The 15498-nt window shown below is 44.8% G+C and overlaps 1 protein-coding gene across 1 annotated transcript in view; it reads right to left on the bottom strand.

Annotated features, from left to right (window-relative positions):
* The window catches only part of LOC138504438 (threonine--tRNA ligase 2, cytoplasmic-like), a 375818-nt gene that overhangs the window by 276818 nt on the left and 83502 nt on the right, over positions 1-15498 (bottom strand). Inside the window, exon 3 of the mRNA XM_069624937.1 lies at positions 14630-14814. Within this exon, the coding sequence (XP_069481038.1) occupies positions 14630-14814 (185 nt within the window). The remainder of the gene's footprint in view (positions 1-14629; positions 14815-15498) is intronic.

Genomic DNA, 15498 nt, shown 5'->3' with positions numbered 1-15498 from the left:
CTCCCCTTGGGGAGAAGGGACGATACCTGGCAAATCGTCACACTTCCCAAAAGCTCTGAAACACAAACCCCATCCTTGGCCAAACTCCAAAGAGTGAAGTGACTGGACAAGAACTCTCTCCAGGAAGGGGGCATAACCACTAACCACTCATAATAAGGAGGCAAACAATGAATGCCAGATTTGACCCATTGGTGAACAATCGGGCTATTCAACAACAATATAAAAACCCTTGGTGTGTTGAAGGTAACCAACAACGAAAAATACCCAACTACTGACCTGAAGTCAAGGAGAGGAATGAGTGAAGAATTAAATACTGGCTGAGACCAGACCAAAGGGAGTGAGACCAGAAAGCTTGCTGAGGCTAGAGCTCAGACACTGGCTGAGACCAGCTTGGTAAGAGAAGCAAGGAGCCTGTGGAGAGCAATATCCCAGACACTGAGGAAAAGGTGAATTAGAGAGAGATCGCAAAGCATGCAGAGGGGGCTAGATTTCATACTCTGGGAAGAACCAGACCAAATGTGATCAATGGGGCTAACCAAGGGCCAAAACTATTGACCAGGAGGCATTGGCCCAGCATGATGACCCGTAGCTGGTGGCTAATGAAGTCAAGTTTGACGAAAACCCTAGAGCGCGGGGAAGAAATACTTTCTGGTAGGGGTGCATCAAAAGGTGCTGCTACTGGCCCAGGAGGGTAACCCATGGCTAGAAGGTGTGAATATTAAGTACCAGCCACATGATCTAAGCAAGGGCGGAGAAGATCTAGCTGGTAGATCACCAAGACGCAGGTTGGCACTATATCCATGGGACCGTGAAACCAAGGAGCGAGCTGGACGCTTTATCCCCGATGACCACAAGTGGGAACACAGAAGTGTGCCGGGAACTAAAACCTGCGAACTTGGAAGGACTCCTCGGGAAGATATTCCCATATATTTGCCCTTAAGACACATTGAATTACCTCATCCGGGCATGGTTTGCCTAGATTTTTCTTAGAGAATAATAACCAGTTTTGCTGTGGAAAGACCCTTTTACCATGTAGTTCTCGCTCGCCCCCATCCTAACATAGTTAATAAAGGCGTTGAGTTTCATACAACCTGGCTTATTTTCCCAAAAGCCCATAAATCAGTCAAATGAAATGGAATAACTACACAAGTATAGCTCACAAAGAAAAAAAAGCTTCAGCAAATACCAGGAAGCAGTAAAAAAATGCAATAAATATGAAGTTTAAATACGAAACAATAACTATAAATTCATACGAGATAATCCACAGAAAACGTATTTAATCAATGCACAACTCAACAACAACGTATCCCTACAGCAATTAAATCAATTGCCTCAAAATATCCACACTTAAGATAAATGAAAACGATTGATTCATTTCTATCAGAAATCCCAATTTGACTTTGAAGAAATTTGCTTCAAGACTAACAACTTTGTTTCTAAAAAAAGGAGCGCGATACATAGCATGTATATCTGATAAACATGTGTCGACTAAACAAAAAAAATCATTATTCCTCATTCTTTAGTGCAGATTTTAAATCAGTAACGTCTGTATCAGGTTTTTTGATTTTTTTTTTCAAAGCGATACAAATATTTTAAAAGGCAAAAAAAGTTAGAAATTCCAGGACTGCCATTTTTGCAATTAATACCCTGTACCTCCCTGGGTCTAATTTTCGCTTGTGTCAATTCACTGAAAAATAAAACAGACCTAAAACAATAACTAAACCACAAACAGCGCATATGGCAGAATCCACTGATACTTTACCACCACCCTCTCCCCCCCGGCCCCCCCCCCGGGCAGACCCTCAAAAGTAATGATACTAAAATCACAAAGGACTCCGTCAAAAAGTGGGTACATCCAGAAAGCCCAATGAGGAAAAAACAAATGAAGGAAGAGATGGGGAAGGCCCAGACAAGCGCACAGTAGGTCAGAAAGACAGGACAGCATCCAAAATAAGGAAATGCCCTGGGGCGCTAAGATCAAACAATCAATGTGCAGAAAAGGGCAAAAGATAGTTACAGGGGCAGCGCAACACAGTACTCATCTTCTGAGGAGCCACCTATCAAGGAGTAGTGGTCATGCTTTGCTCTTGTTACTCGTTCTGTTCTGATGATGTAACAATGAGCTGCTGAGGCGACTTCCTTTTTATTAAAGGGAAATGCCATCATGCTGGCCTTCATGTCTCGCCCCAGAATCGCAAGCTGTCCATGGGTCACTTCAGAGCTGATGAAACCATCCACGGATGTAGAAACTGCCGTAATCTGGCAAAAACATAGCCTTGTTTCTGTCCAAACATAGCACAAGGCCGGTAAGAGATAACTAACTTATTTGTCGGATGCAGATATTACCTTACGTAAAAAAGAGATGCCTCCTGATTACAAATAATACACAAGAATAGGTGTGCCACTATGCCCTCAGTGTCGCGAGCAACGAGGCCTAGGACAACACATTTAATATTTTCACAGGTGTCTGACCCAATATGCCCCTTGGGCAGATCAAGTGATGCGTTTAGGTAAGTGGCACGAGAAGCACCTTCCATACAGGCCTTTGCTGTACTGCTTCCATACGTGACGTGGGCCTAGATGATAAAATGCATCTTTTCCATATACATGACTTCGTAGCTACAAAGAATGTTTGAATGACAAGATTTTTTTTTTCATTATAATATATTTTTACTTGGCATAAAAATTGCCATTTAGGAATGAGCAGTAGGTTTTTACTCTCTAAAAATTCCATTTACTCGGAACTTCTTCATAAAACAAAGAAAAAGACATTAACCTGAAATTATTATTTGAAATCCTGCCTGTGTAAAACGGACAACTTTTAGATACGAGCAAATCAAATTATAGAAGTATTACAAATAAACAAAAGGCAATTCATAGAACCATACATGTATTGTATTAGAACCAGGGATAGTGCCAGCTCTTCATTGTGGAATACCTCTTGTTTTGCAAGGTAAATTGAAATAAACCAGACTGACACAGCAAGTCTGCAATAAAACCTAAGTAACATAAGCAGACTCCGTTTGGACTACAGGCCAGCATGCCTCAACTTCTTGCCAGATGGAGTCTAGAAAACAAATTGATGCTTGTGGACCCAGGTGATGTGGACTGTAATTTGAAATCCTCTTTTTAGGGAGTTTTACACAAGTTACTGTCTGTAACAGGACTTGCAAAAGCCCACCATAGATGACACAGTTGCATCTCCTTAGGTTTAGCCTGAAATACACAAAGGTTTGGTACAATGGCTGAGCAGCCAGGCCTAGTCTAGGAGGGATAAGGGCTTTACTGAGGCACACAGTACTTAAGAGCATACAATTGGTTCAAGGAAACACTGACAATTATATAAAATAGGTATTTATTTTATACACACTAAGGATTTAGAAAATAAGTCAAGCAAGTACTATCCACATAGTAAAATCACAGTAGAATAAAAGGCAGCACACTTTAAATTACAAATATAAAGTAACACAAAAGTTAGTGAAAACTACTAATAAGCACATTTAGATAAGTTCGTGCAGGTTTAATTAACTCTTTCTTAACCACACTACAAAAGTCCAATCCTCTACTAAATAAGTCACAAACTAAGGGCTGAGGAGGAAAGATGTAAGTAAGCAGCAAACAGAACAAAGTCCCAGAGGATGGTTTAAGGTTTGAATAGTTTGTTTTAGCAATTTAGAGCTCAATGGGTCGTTCACCCCAATGGGACTCAGGGTGCCCTGAAGAGGGGTGCAAGTAATAGCTTAACTGCAGCCCTACATAAACACCTGAGCAACACAACAAGACCACGTTAAGTACCTAGTCTTGGAACAGTACCCTATCAATGAAGAACTTGGTGCAGCAGGCTGGTCCCCAAAGTGAGGCGACAGTTGTCCCTGGTTCGGGTTTCTTGGCTTGGATGGCTGAAGGAGGAACTTTGGAGGGAAGAGATGGATGCACTCAAGTAGTGGGATGCCAAGCAGTGGATCTTCGCGTTACTGGTGCATTGAAGCCCTTGTGAGAAACCTGAAGGTATCTCTCCCACTGGTCCCCTGGGATCTGTCATCCAGGTGGCCAGGACACGGCCATCGCTTTTGGATTCAGTTCCTGGGGTGGACCAGTGTGGGAGGATCACCTGAATGAGGGGTCCTCAGGAGGTGCAAGTGAGACAACAGAGGGTGAGATGTTGTATCCTCTTCCTAATAACACCTTTTCCCCATCCTACCAGGTAGGATACCTAGGAATTCAACCCTCACCCTCCTTTCCGACACAAGCTTTCTCGCAGACAGTTCACCGTGAGTGACAAGGGACTAACATCAGAGCTATTTACCCGACATGTCCCAACAATATGAACAGGCAAGGTCAGGTAATTACGGATTATTACACACACCTGACTTCCCATCACACGGATAAAAGGCAGAGCACAAAAGCACACTCTGAGCAAGGAAAACCACATGAGTAAACAGCAGTTCCAAGATGGCAGTTTAATACAAGGAAAAAGACGGCGAGACCAGAGAGAGTCGCAAGGAGGCAAGTATCCGTGAGCTCAAAAGATTGTTACTTTCGTGAGCCTTGGAAAGTAAGAAACCGAAGGAAAAGAACTAAGGCTGATCAAACCTGAACAGTGTGTCGGTGTTAGGGATCTATCCACCCTTGAATGTCTCTCTGCAAGATGACAGACCCTTCGGCCAATGCTTAAGAAGCCAGTAGAACTCAGACAACGAGTTCTTCCTACCAATGTACCCCTTGGCTTTTTGAATGCGACAATCGAAGGTGTCATTTGACGGAAAGACAGGGAACTCAACCTCCACCCACCGGCTGCAAAGCAAAAAACACACGGTTAGCACACCAGTATAAAAACAAGTAAGGCACTACTTGAATACGAAAACATGGCTAACCTCTGAGTCAGAGCAGACCAATATACCTGGCTGTAGGTAGTACAGTGCGCTTGTCTCAGTGTTTTCGGGAACAGAGTAAAACCTAAAACATAGTACAAATATTTGAAAGGTGCTAGACCAGGAAAAGGCAGAGCACAGAAGGAAATCCCCTTAGCAGGTTGAGTCCCGTATTGGCCCACATGTGGAATCTGGAAGTGCAGAAAGAGGGATGAAATCCTTGAAGTAGAAAAGAAAGTAATATCCGTGAAGAAGAGTTCTACTCCGACAAAACTAGGACGCCTAACAAAGTGTAGCAGAAGTCTCTAGTCTGTGCAGAAACCAAAAGTGCAGCAGCAGTCTCTAGTCCATGCAGAAACAATCCCCAGTGAAAAGCAGTTTGTGCGGTGGATTCAGAGTTCAAAAGCAGTCAGTGAAACAAGAAGGTTGAAGCAAAGTGGGTGGTGTCTTTTGAGAGACATAGAAATCAAAGTTTGTGGAAGCAGGTAAGGTCGAACGGGTGGTGTCTTGTGTGGAACGTTGAGCAAAAGGCAGTCTGAGTATGCAGGCAAAAGTATCTGGCAACAGGCAGGCGTAGCAATACAGAGCAAAATCCAAGCGACAGTTCGTATGGCAGGCAAGAGTCAGACAGAAACGGGAGTGAGGTACCAAAACAAGGACTAAGGCGAATGCGCAGTCCGAAAGCAGAAGGTCTTGAACTGTGGAGCATAGAAACAGACCAAGAAATCACGTAACGAAACCAGCAACTTCATTCAGAAGCACCATACCCCTGCAGAGGGCGTTCTTTATGTCCAACCCAATCACATGACTCATCTCCTTGCGCGAGTCATGTGATGGAGCAGTCAGTCACGTTTCCCTGGAAACATTCTCCAATATCCATGGTAACATATAGCAAGCAAGGAATGGAGCCTTCTGTAATCGTGGGAAAAGACGTTACCGGAAACACCACAGAACTTCCCGTATTGTTAGATGTTTCCTTGTGCCGTGCCGTAACTCGTAGCCTCACAGTTGGCAGAGTGTGGTTTGGGAACAGGAGCTGTAGAATCAAGGGGGTCAAGCCCACGAGAGGACGGAGTGCTGACAGTCGGAGGTATCCGGGGCTCTCCCGCGTCGATAACCAAGGCGGGGAGGAGCGATTGCCATTGTGGTACTTTCCTTAGCTCCTAAAACAAAGCGCTGTCAGAAAAGACAGCAAAGCCGGTGAATCTGATACCAAACTGGCTTGTGTTTTGAACCAAGGTTGCATGCAGCGACATTGTACAAAGAGAACAGTGTGTGAGGAGTTTACAAAGAGCGACACAGATATAATTGGAAACCAAAAGGAGTAATTGAGCTTTATAATTGAACTTTGGGAGGCCAAGACAAGATACCATACACAGAGTGGTTCGGTGCCACATGGGATCTCATTTGAAAGTCTCTGTTAGGTATCCAACTGATGCGGAGTGTGAGAAAAAGGAAAATTGAAATTGAAGTGGTTATGCAACGGGTCAAGTTAAACCCTGTACACATTTGAAAGTCTTTGATAGTTTAAAGTACATCACAATTGGTCCGAGCCTGGCTGAGAGAGACTAATTGAGTGAAAGAAAGGGATCTGGGCCCGGCTGAGGAGGATCGGGAGTGAACTGCGAGCCATCCGAGAAAGAATGATCTGAACATTTAAAAAGGGATCCGAGCCCGGAATAGGGGAATCCAGGGTGAACATGCAAATTGAGTGCTGGAAAAGAAAGTTTTCGTGTTTTTGTAAACCAGGCCCTCTGAGTCAAGAGACTTGCAAGAAGTCAAGAGACTTGGACACAAGGTCTTGAACTGTGAAAATGGAACTGTATCCTTGTGCCGTAGAAGCCAGAGTGTGTGCTTTGCTCGAGTGAATCACCTTGTCCCGGCTGAATACGTGGGAAGGGAGGCGAGCGGCCCAAACATCCTGACTTATCATTTTGTGAACACGTCTTCTTTTTCATAAAAATCCCCCCACCTTATTTTGTTAATTAGTGGTAAGGATTGGCAGTAGTTTTTTTTTTAGTATAGGCCCTTTTAATTTGACAAGACTCCAGTAGGGCTACATTATTATTATTATTTGATGGTCGTAGCTTGCTCCCATCTGTAGATTTAGGTTTAGGTAGGCGTTTATCTCACCCTTGTAAAAAGTTCAATAAACACCCTGGAACTGTGGTCACTTGTGTCTGTCTTACTGTTCATGCCATGCCTTCACAGACTTCAGTTCAGCAATGTTGTCATCCGGGATACTTTTCTTCGGTCCTCGACTAAGCTGAGGGGACTTCAAGGAGTGGAAAAGTGTCACTGCAAGCCCAAAAAGATGCCCACAAGGTTTCAGTTGGCTCTGCATTTCACGCAAGGTTGCACCACAAACTGGCACAAGTCCCAGGGTATTGGGAGTTTGCAGCCCGGGAGTGTCACAGCTCTTCGTGGTATGGCACAGTGCAGGTGGTCTTCAGACTGGTTGGCCCCACCAGTTGATGGGTGGAATGCGTCTTCAAGAAATCTTCCCCGTCACTCAGGATTCAGGGTCGGGTCTTCAGCGGTCACTCAACAGCTCTGGAGGTCGCTTGAAGTTGCTGGGATGTCCTTTGAATTCCTCTTCAGATCTTCAGTCCAGTGGTCGACTCGGGGGTTCAGCTCCAGGACCCCCGCCTTTTATGCAAGAAACGTGGCTAAGCCCACCAATCATCATTCAAGCCTCTCATGCAAATCTGAGGGGTGTTCGAAATGGTTCCAGGCAGTCCCACTTCAGGACAAAGACCAGGGGAGTTTTGTTTACCTATGTCACTTCCTGTCCTTTCAGACACTCAGAGCACATGGGCAGGCAGGCTTTCCAAGGAAATCCTGCCAAAGACAAAATACCCATCAAGACCTTCCCCACTGAGGAAGGTGGAAGAAGGCCCAAGTAAGAACAGGGCTAACAAGTGCAGCCACGATTTTAGGCAAATGGTGACACCCGTGTCCCTACCGCAGCTGCGAAGACAGCCTGTGGTAGAAGTTCAAAAAAAAGTTGTGCAAAAAGGTACACTGCCACCAGCCAGCCTGTCAGATGAACTTGTAACAGTAAGTAAAAGTTACTGAAGTAGTGAGAAAAAAGGAAGACAATGTTTCCCCTCAGCGCTCCACATACGCTGGGGTGTGCTGAACTCACAAAATAAAATACAGGAGGGACAAAAAGGGCTTCCTCCTGCCCTGGTAACTGTAGTTAAACCAGGTAAAAAAAAAAAAGCAAAGCTCAAGGAGCTCCCAGCAACACTGCACAGAAAGTGCTGCATGCTGCAATAGTAAAAGGCCAAACAAGCAAGGAGGAGAGCATAACTCCATTAAAAAGTACCCAAAAGAGGTAAAAAGGATTCCCAACATTAGAGTAAAAGAATGAGCAATTGTTTCCACTCACTCAGAAGTAGTACAAAAATCCAATAGCCCCGCAAAAACGCTGGGGGTCTCCCAAGGTGGGATGAAACAGTCTCAAATTCTACCCAACACCCTCCTTGACCACACAGTGATGTTGCCCTAGTCAATACATAGCTAGGATGAAGAATTTCGTAAAGACTCTCCAGGGACCAGGTGGTAACAGTGCACTAGATTTCAGCAAGTAGAATCTAGGGGTGATGTCTGCTAGGTCCGTCTTCCCCATGTGCTGTTCACTCCCCCCAACTTCTGAAGCAGCACCTGGAACATGCCCGTCACACACTTGGATTGACGACTGATGTGCAGGCCCCACCACTGGATATCCAACACCACCAGTAGCACACCTCCAACCTCTAACTCCTCGAGTAGCCCACCCAGAGCGACCCAGTGGGTGGCTCTCCGTGGTCACACTAGGTTCACGCAAGTAGGCCCTCAAATGTCTTGGCCGCCACCTGTACAGAGAGACAGGTGTCCCCAGACGACAGTCACACCTGCCAAAGCTTCATCACCTTTGCTCCTCAATGCCTCTGCAAGCGCAATGCTCTCCCCCAGTTGGAGAACAAAACCAATGTTTGTTACTTCAAGTGACAAGTAATGGTGTCATTGAGAGGCCACCCTACCCGCTGCTCCGGTTTAATCATTTTTAAAGATATCACAAACCCCTATACATATAAATATGCCTTCCCATTCTGCTAATTTAGTTGAAGTTTACATAAACATTTTAGTACTCCTTTAAAGAGCTTAACAAATAGGTTATTTGCCACAACTTAAGTTGAGCCAAATGTCGATCTTCTGTGTCTTCACATTGGCACCAAGACAAGTCTTAGCATAGGTTCATGGGTATCTGGCTCTTGTTCTTTTTTTTTAAAGAAGGAAAGGGGCCAACGCTCCCTAACCCCCTTTTTTTAAAAATCTATGCCCCCTTTACAAACTGACTTTATTCCCAAATATTTTAAAAATGATATCCCTGCACCACTAATTCTATGCAGATACAAAGACCTAGTGATGGCTTACTAGCAACGTGCAAAAAAATGTTTGACCGTTAGTCCATTTTTACAATCACACTAAAATTCAAGTTTTGATAGACAGAATCCTAACTCTCTCACATCTAAGTTTAAACTAAAGTAAAACCTTGGTCTTTACAGCCCAAAGAGTGTGGTACCCTTCTCCTGGAAAAAAGACAGTTCTGGAATCTTCAGACCTTTAAGAAGTGGGGAATATCTCCCTTCTCTGGCTTTGTTTAGGCGCCTCGTAAAAATTCAAAAACCATTGGAAGAAATCCAGCGCCCTGGTTGGCCCCTCTGTCTCTGGGTCCCTGACCCCAATTGGTAGATCTGGTTCCTTTTCACCAGGCACAAATGCACACAAAAAGGCAGCGCTTGGATGGGATTCCAAACTGTAGTATGTCCTTGACCCTGGTTGACAGACCTGGTTTCCTCCTATCAGGTACTGCAATGAAAAATAACAGCCTGGATTCTCTCTCAAGCTGTGGTGGTGCTCTGGCCCAGGTTGGAAGACCTGGTTTCCCACCAGGCACTACTCTTGTAGAGCAACCCCTCAATGCTCCCACCAGAGAAAAAACAACCCACTAGGGAAAAAGGCCGGCACAACTCTTGCAAGGAGAACAAGGTTTAATCTCACAAAAATACAAGTACGTGTCAGCTGCCACGGAGCGCTCTGCCAAAAACAGCATAAGCAATGGGTTATAAAAAGGTACATAACATAATGAGTGACGTACATTACATAGGTTACAAATGGTGTAGCTGGTTGGTACGACCCTAAACACATATAGCCTACTACATACAGGATTCCAGGCGATTGGTCCCAGCATCTTCTGTCCACTTTCTTCCACGAGGGGATGTTCCTCTTCTATTATCGGGTATAAGGGTTGTAATTGGCAAGTTAGTAATAGAATGCATTATTTCCATAGCTCTACAGTGCACCTGGTACCAAGGACATGAGCGAGGCAGATACTTTAACTTCTTCAGAACTATGTGAACCCCCGCTCCAATCCCAGACACACCGGCGCCTCCACAACTTTCCCACCCACAGTACTAAATTTGTTACCATCTCCCCTGGTACCTCGCAGCACAAATCACATGAACCAACTGTGGGGACAGGTCACCGCTTTCTGATCTTCCTGATCGATTGGCCATTTTATAGTTTTATGGCCAAGGGTCTTGGGCTGGTCAGTGCACTCAAATTCTTGTGTCCTGGACTCGTTGGTCCCTGTCCGCTATAACTTCGAAATCTGGACTGGCGAATGCCTGGAAGCCTCTTACCCCTGCCCCCCGACCCTCTTCCTGTGAGATAGCTCTTCAAAGATAGACTGTGGCCCTCTTTTGGCCTTGCGGGTTACATGCACCAATCATAAGAGACAATGGAGAACTGTGGGTCTTCGATTGAATTAACCTTCTGCAGGGCTGCCGGGTCTGCGTACAAGAAATGTACATGCACCCTGCTAACCCTTGGGACAGAATTAAGCATACTGGCATCGCCGTGGCACTAGGCCTCAATTCCAAAATGGCATCTAACTTCTAAAATGTAGTCTTACTGCATATGTGATGTTAATACCAACATTCACTATATTTCCACTACAATCGAGCTTGTACAAGGGACCCTCCCCCCTCCATTCTCCCAGTACTCAAACATGGCTTTGTTTAGGCGCCTCGTAAAAATTCAAAAACCATTGGAAGAAATCCAGCGCCCTGGTTGGCCCCTCTGTCTCTGGGTCCCTGACCCCAATTGGTAGATCTGGTTCCTTTTCACCAGGCACAAATGCACACAAAAAGGCAGCGCTTGGATGGGATTCCAAACTGTAGTATGTCCTTGACCCTGGTTGACAGACCTGGTTTCCTCCTATCAGGTACTGCAATGAAAAATAACAGCCTGGATTCTCTCTCAAGCTGTGGTGGTGCTCTGGCCCAGGTTGGAAGACCTGGTTTCCCACCAGGCACTACTCTTGTAGAGCAACCCCTCAATGCTCCCACCAGAGAAAAAACAACCCACTAGGGAAAAAGGCCGGCACAACTCTTGCAAGGAGAACAAGGTTTAATCTCACAAAAATACAAGTACGTGTCAGCTGCCACGGAGCGCTCTGCCAAAAACAGCATAAGCAATGGGTTATAAAAAGGTACATAACATAATGAGTGACGTACATTACATAGGTTACAAATGGTGTAGCTGGTTGGTACGACCCTAAACACATATAGCCTACTACATACAGGATTCCAGGCGATTGGTCCCAGCATCTTCTGTCCACTTTCTTCCACGAGGGGATGTTCCTCTTCTATTATCGGGTATAAGGGTTGTAATTGGCAAGTTAGTAATAGAATGCATTATTTCCATAGCTCTACAGTGCACCTGGTACCAAGGACATGAGCGAGGCAGATACTTTAACTTCTTCAGAACTATGTGAACCCCCGCTCCAATCCCAGACACACCGGCGCCTCCACAACTTTCCCACCCACAGTACTAAATTTGTTACCATCTCCCCTGGTACCTCGCAGCACAAATCACATGAACCAACTGTGGGGACAGGTCACCGCTTTCTGATCTTCCTGATCGATTGGCCATTTTATAGTTTTATGGCCAAGGGTCTTGGGCTGGTCAGTGCACTCAAATTCTTGTGTCCTGGACTCGTTGGTCCCTGTCCGCTATAACTTCGAAATCTGGACTGGCGAATGCCTGGAAGCCTCTTACCCCTGCCCCCCGACCCTCTTCCTGTGAGATAGCTCTTCAAAGATAGACTGTGGCCCTCTTTTGGCCTTGCGGGTTACATGCACCAATCATAAGAGACAATGGAGAACTGTGGGTCTTCGATTGAATTAACCTTCTGCAGGGCTGCCGGGTCTGCGTACAAGAAATGTACATGCACCCTGCTAACCCTTGGGACAGAATTAAGCATACTGGCATCGCCGTGGCACTAGGCCTCAATTCCAAAATGGCATCTAACTTCTAAAATGTAGTCTTACTGCATATGTGATGTTAATACCAACATTCACTATATTTCCACTACAATCGAGCTTGTACAAGGGACCCTCCCCCCTCCATTCTCCCAGTACTCAAACATCTCCTTTTACATTCGCCTCGTCTGAAATCGCAGAGGGGCCCAGGACTTCCACCCCTCCCCAACACTCTTCCAAGCGGTGATGGCACATACAGACTTGGTTTACGCACCTGCCAAATGTACTATCCATCAGGTTCACAGATCTCTTTATTTGGGTGCAGGTTTTAGACTCGCACTTCTGATCTTAATTTCCCACTTGTAGGCTTGGTTCACTCTCCTGCCAAGCCTTAGTAGCAGCCCATGTTCAATCAACCGTTTCTCCCACGGTTGCAGGGTCCCCGAGACCCTCCTTTCCCAGCCTTTCAGCTTGTGCCACCATCTCCTTTGACTTTCGCACCTCTCTTCGGTCACCCACATACCTTCCTGAGCGGGTGTTTGCTGGGCTTTGTTACCGTGCTCCAGTGGCATTCGGGGGCCTCTTTGCTCTGCAGCTGCTCTGCAGTACTCAGCGTTCCCGGCAGCGTGGTTCCTTCCCTGGACACTTCCTGTGTCTCAGGGATACCCAGAGCTTCAGCCAGCCGTCTGCCTGTGTGGTCCCCACGTCCTGGACCTCCTCGGATGCTCTCAGTTCTCGGCATCCCGGTCAGCTTCCATCTTCAGTCCTGGTCCGTGCTTGCCCTTGTGGTTCCTCCAAGGAGGGCTTCACACTTCGTCAAGTCCTCCTTTACTTTTAACGCTACTTCTTCCAATCAGCTCTTGTTAACCACTAGAATGCACAAAGTCGTTCTGGTAAGTATTCTGTACTGCTCCACACCTACTAATCTTCCGAGTCCCGGTACGGAGTGAGGCATGATGTTGCAAATCACTAGAGATCTACCTTCTCTCAGTACTCTACTTTTGCTGTGCTATAAACGTGCATGGTACATGAGGTTAGGGGTGGAGAGGGAGGAGGTGAAGGAGAGGTGGGATTATGATAGGGAAGGGGTCTAAGGTCAGGTGATTAGTGGCTATACCACATTCTCCCGATATAGTGGTCACTGGTCCCAAAGGGGGTTTTCCCTGCCATGAGATCCACCCGTTGAGTACCACCCCAAGGGGGGCTATTGGGTATCGGCCTCTCCATCCTGGCCTCATGGGAAGGGGCTCCCCCTTCGGAAGCAGTGAGGACAACCTAGGATTCGCCACAGGCTTCAAAAGCTAATGCATTTTACCATTTCAGTAAAATATATTAATTAAATCCAATAAGGTGTCAAAACTTGTATTTTACCATTGATGTAAAACATGTCACTATTGGACACAATTCCTCAAACCTACATCAGAGCTTTTTAATACATCTTTAGAGATAACCAAAAGGAGCAGAGAAAAACTGCAAAAAAAGGTAAAATGAGCCAGAGTTCAACAGGGTGGCTATAGTCCTTTACAAGTGAGGAGAAAAGCTTTTCAGTGAATATCTGTTATAGCTCCCAAAAGGCTCGTGGAATACCTCAAGAGCTAATAAGATTGCTCAGGTCATCAATAATCGGCTGTAAAACCTTTGTGTCAACCTTCTTAGGACTTGAATGGCGTCACTTTCAGAATAGAGTCTGACACATGATCAAAGCATTGAATGCTATCAAATCAATAATCCATATTTAAAAAAACATAAGTACCAGGAGATGTGAAATATACATTACTGGGAACACCATTTTATCAGAAACAATGATGCCCTCATTGGACAGCAATCTTCCTGAGAAAGAAACCGAGATCTTTAAAACCTCCATTTTGTTGCGATTCAGCATTGCATTTATATTTGTATTTCAGCAGGGAATCGTCAAAGAATAAATTAAAGACTTTGCCAAACTGAGATTCTGCACAACTCTTGTTCCTGCAGAGTCTCTTATGTCAACGAAGAAGCAAATCGCAAGTGAAAAAGACTGGTGTGGTGTGAGCAACAGAGAAGAAAAACGCTTGTGTTGTGACAAAGAGCCTAAATGAACACATACGCACTGAATGTGCAGAGGGAAAATGTAATGACATGAGCTGGGACAGTGAAAACTAAGTTGTTTGGAAGTGGTTGAAGAGACAGGAACTGGACAACGATTGTAAGTAGGTACTGGATTTAAAGGATGCCCCCTGCACCACACACACACTAAAAGACATTGAGATTATAAAGGATATTTCCAAATGGATGTTCTTAGTATCCAAACGATCACATCTCTACAGCAAACATCTTGATTGCATTCTCTGAACCCGATGCAATGGACGTCTTGACTAATGAGCATAGCCTCCTAAATTCAGAGGTATTCTCCCAAACATTCCTGCTCAGGCTTAGGGCTTATTTTTCATCCACCATATTTCTTACCTAATTCCAGCAGCCACTTCATACGGTGTTGTTTTCCAAGAAAAGCCCTCAATCACATTCCCATTCATCAAGGTTATTTTTATAGGCTTGCTCTGGTTTGCTGCTCTGTCGGCTTGCAAGCGGTCATGTTCTTTCTTCAAGACTTCATAAAGCTTCAGTCTATCCCCGACATAGGCCGGAACACCCTGTACAAATGCAGATATTGTGCATGTGAAGTAGTGCACCATCACCAGGTAAAAACACAGTATTTACAGACTGCAAAATAAAAACAGACATTACACTTCAATTCTCAGGGACAGAGAAGTATTCACTGAAATAAAAGACATAATTAAGAAACGTACCAGTTTCATAACCAGTACATACAAAACGCTTTAATGTAACTCATGTTACCATATACATTCCCTATGTACTCCATATTAGCTACAGTGTAATTTCAGGAGGAGTTAAGCCAAACAATAACAGCTGAGCTTCGCACTTTTTCAGATTGTAAAACACAGAATAATAAACTTGAAATATCTGATACTCAACAACTCACATCATTTGCAATGTCCAAACAGGAGGTGCAGTTAATTATCAGATAAGCTCCTTAGGCATCTGTGAACATGTTTTGGTAGTTCACATCAATTAGAGATCAGTCTCTCCCTCTATCCTTCTAATCTTCTCATTATCTTCACTGGTTTGGGTTCATAGAGAGACTCAGCAGTCTCAAGATTCTGTGCAAAACACATAAGGGAACCCCTACTGCGCGGTACTTTGGGTGAAACACATTTAGATAATTGGACCTCAACATTTCTTATTATTTCCTTATTTCTAACGATTTTTCTGTTTTTCTGCATTCATTGCCTAAGGTAAACATTTCTTGACTCCCT

Source organism: Ambystoma mexicanum, chromosome 11, assembly GCF_040938575.1.
Source record: "Ambystoma mexicanum isolate Mex_15411 chromosome 11, UKY_AmexF1_1, whole genome shotgun sequence".
NCBI classification, from domain to species: Eukaryota; Metazoa; Chordata; class Amphibia; order Caudata; family Ambystomatidae; genus Ambystoma; species Ambystoma mexicanum.
This window is presented reverse-complemented; position numbering and strand designations above follow the sequence as displayed.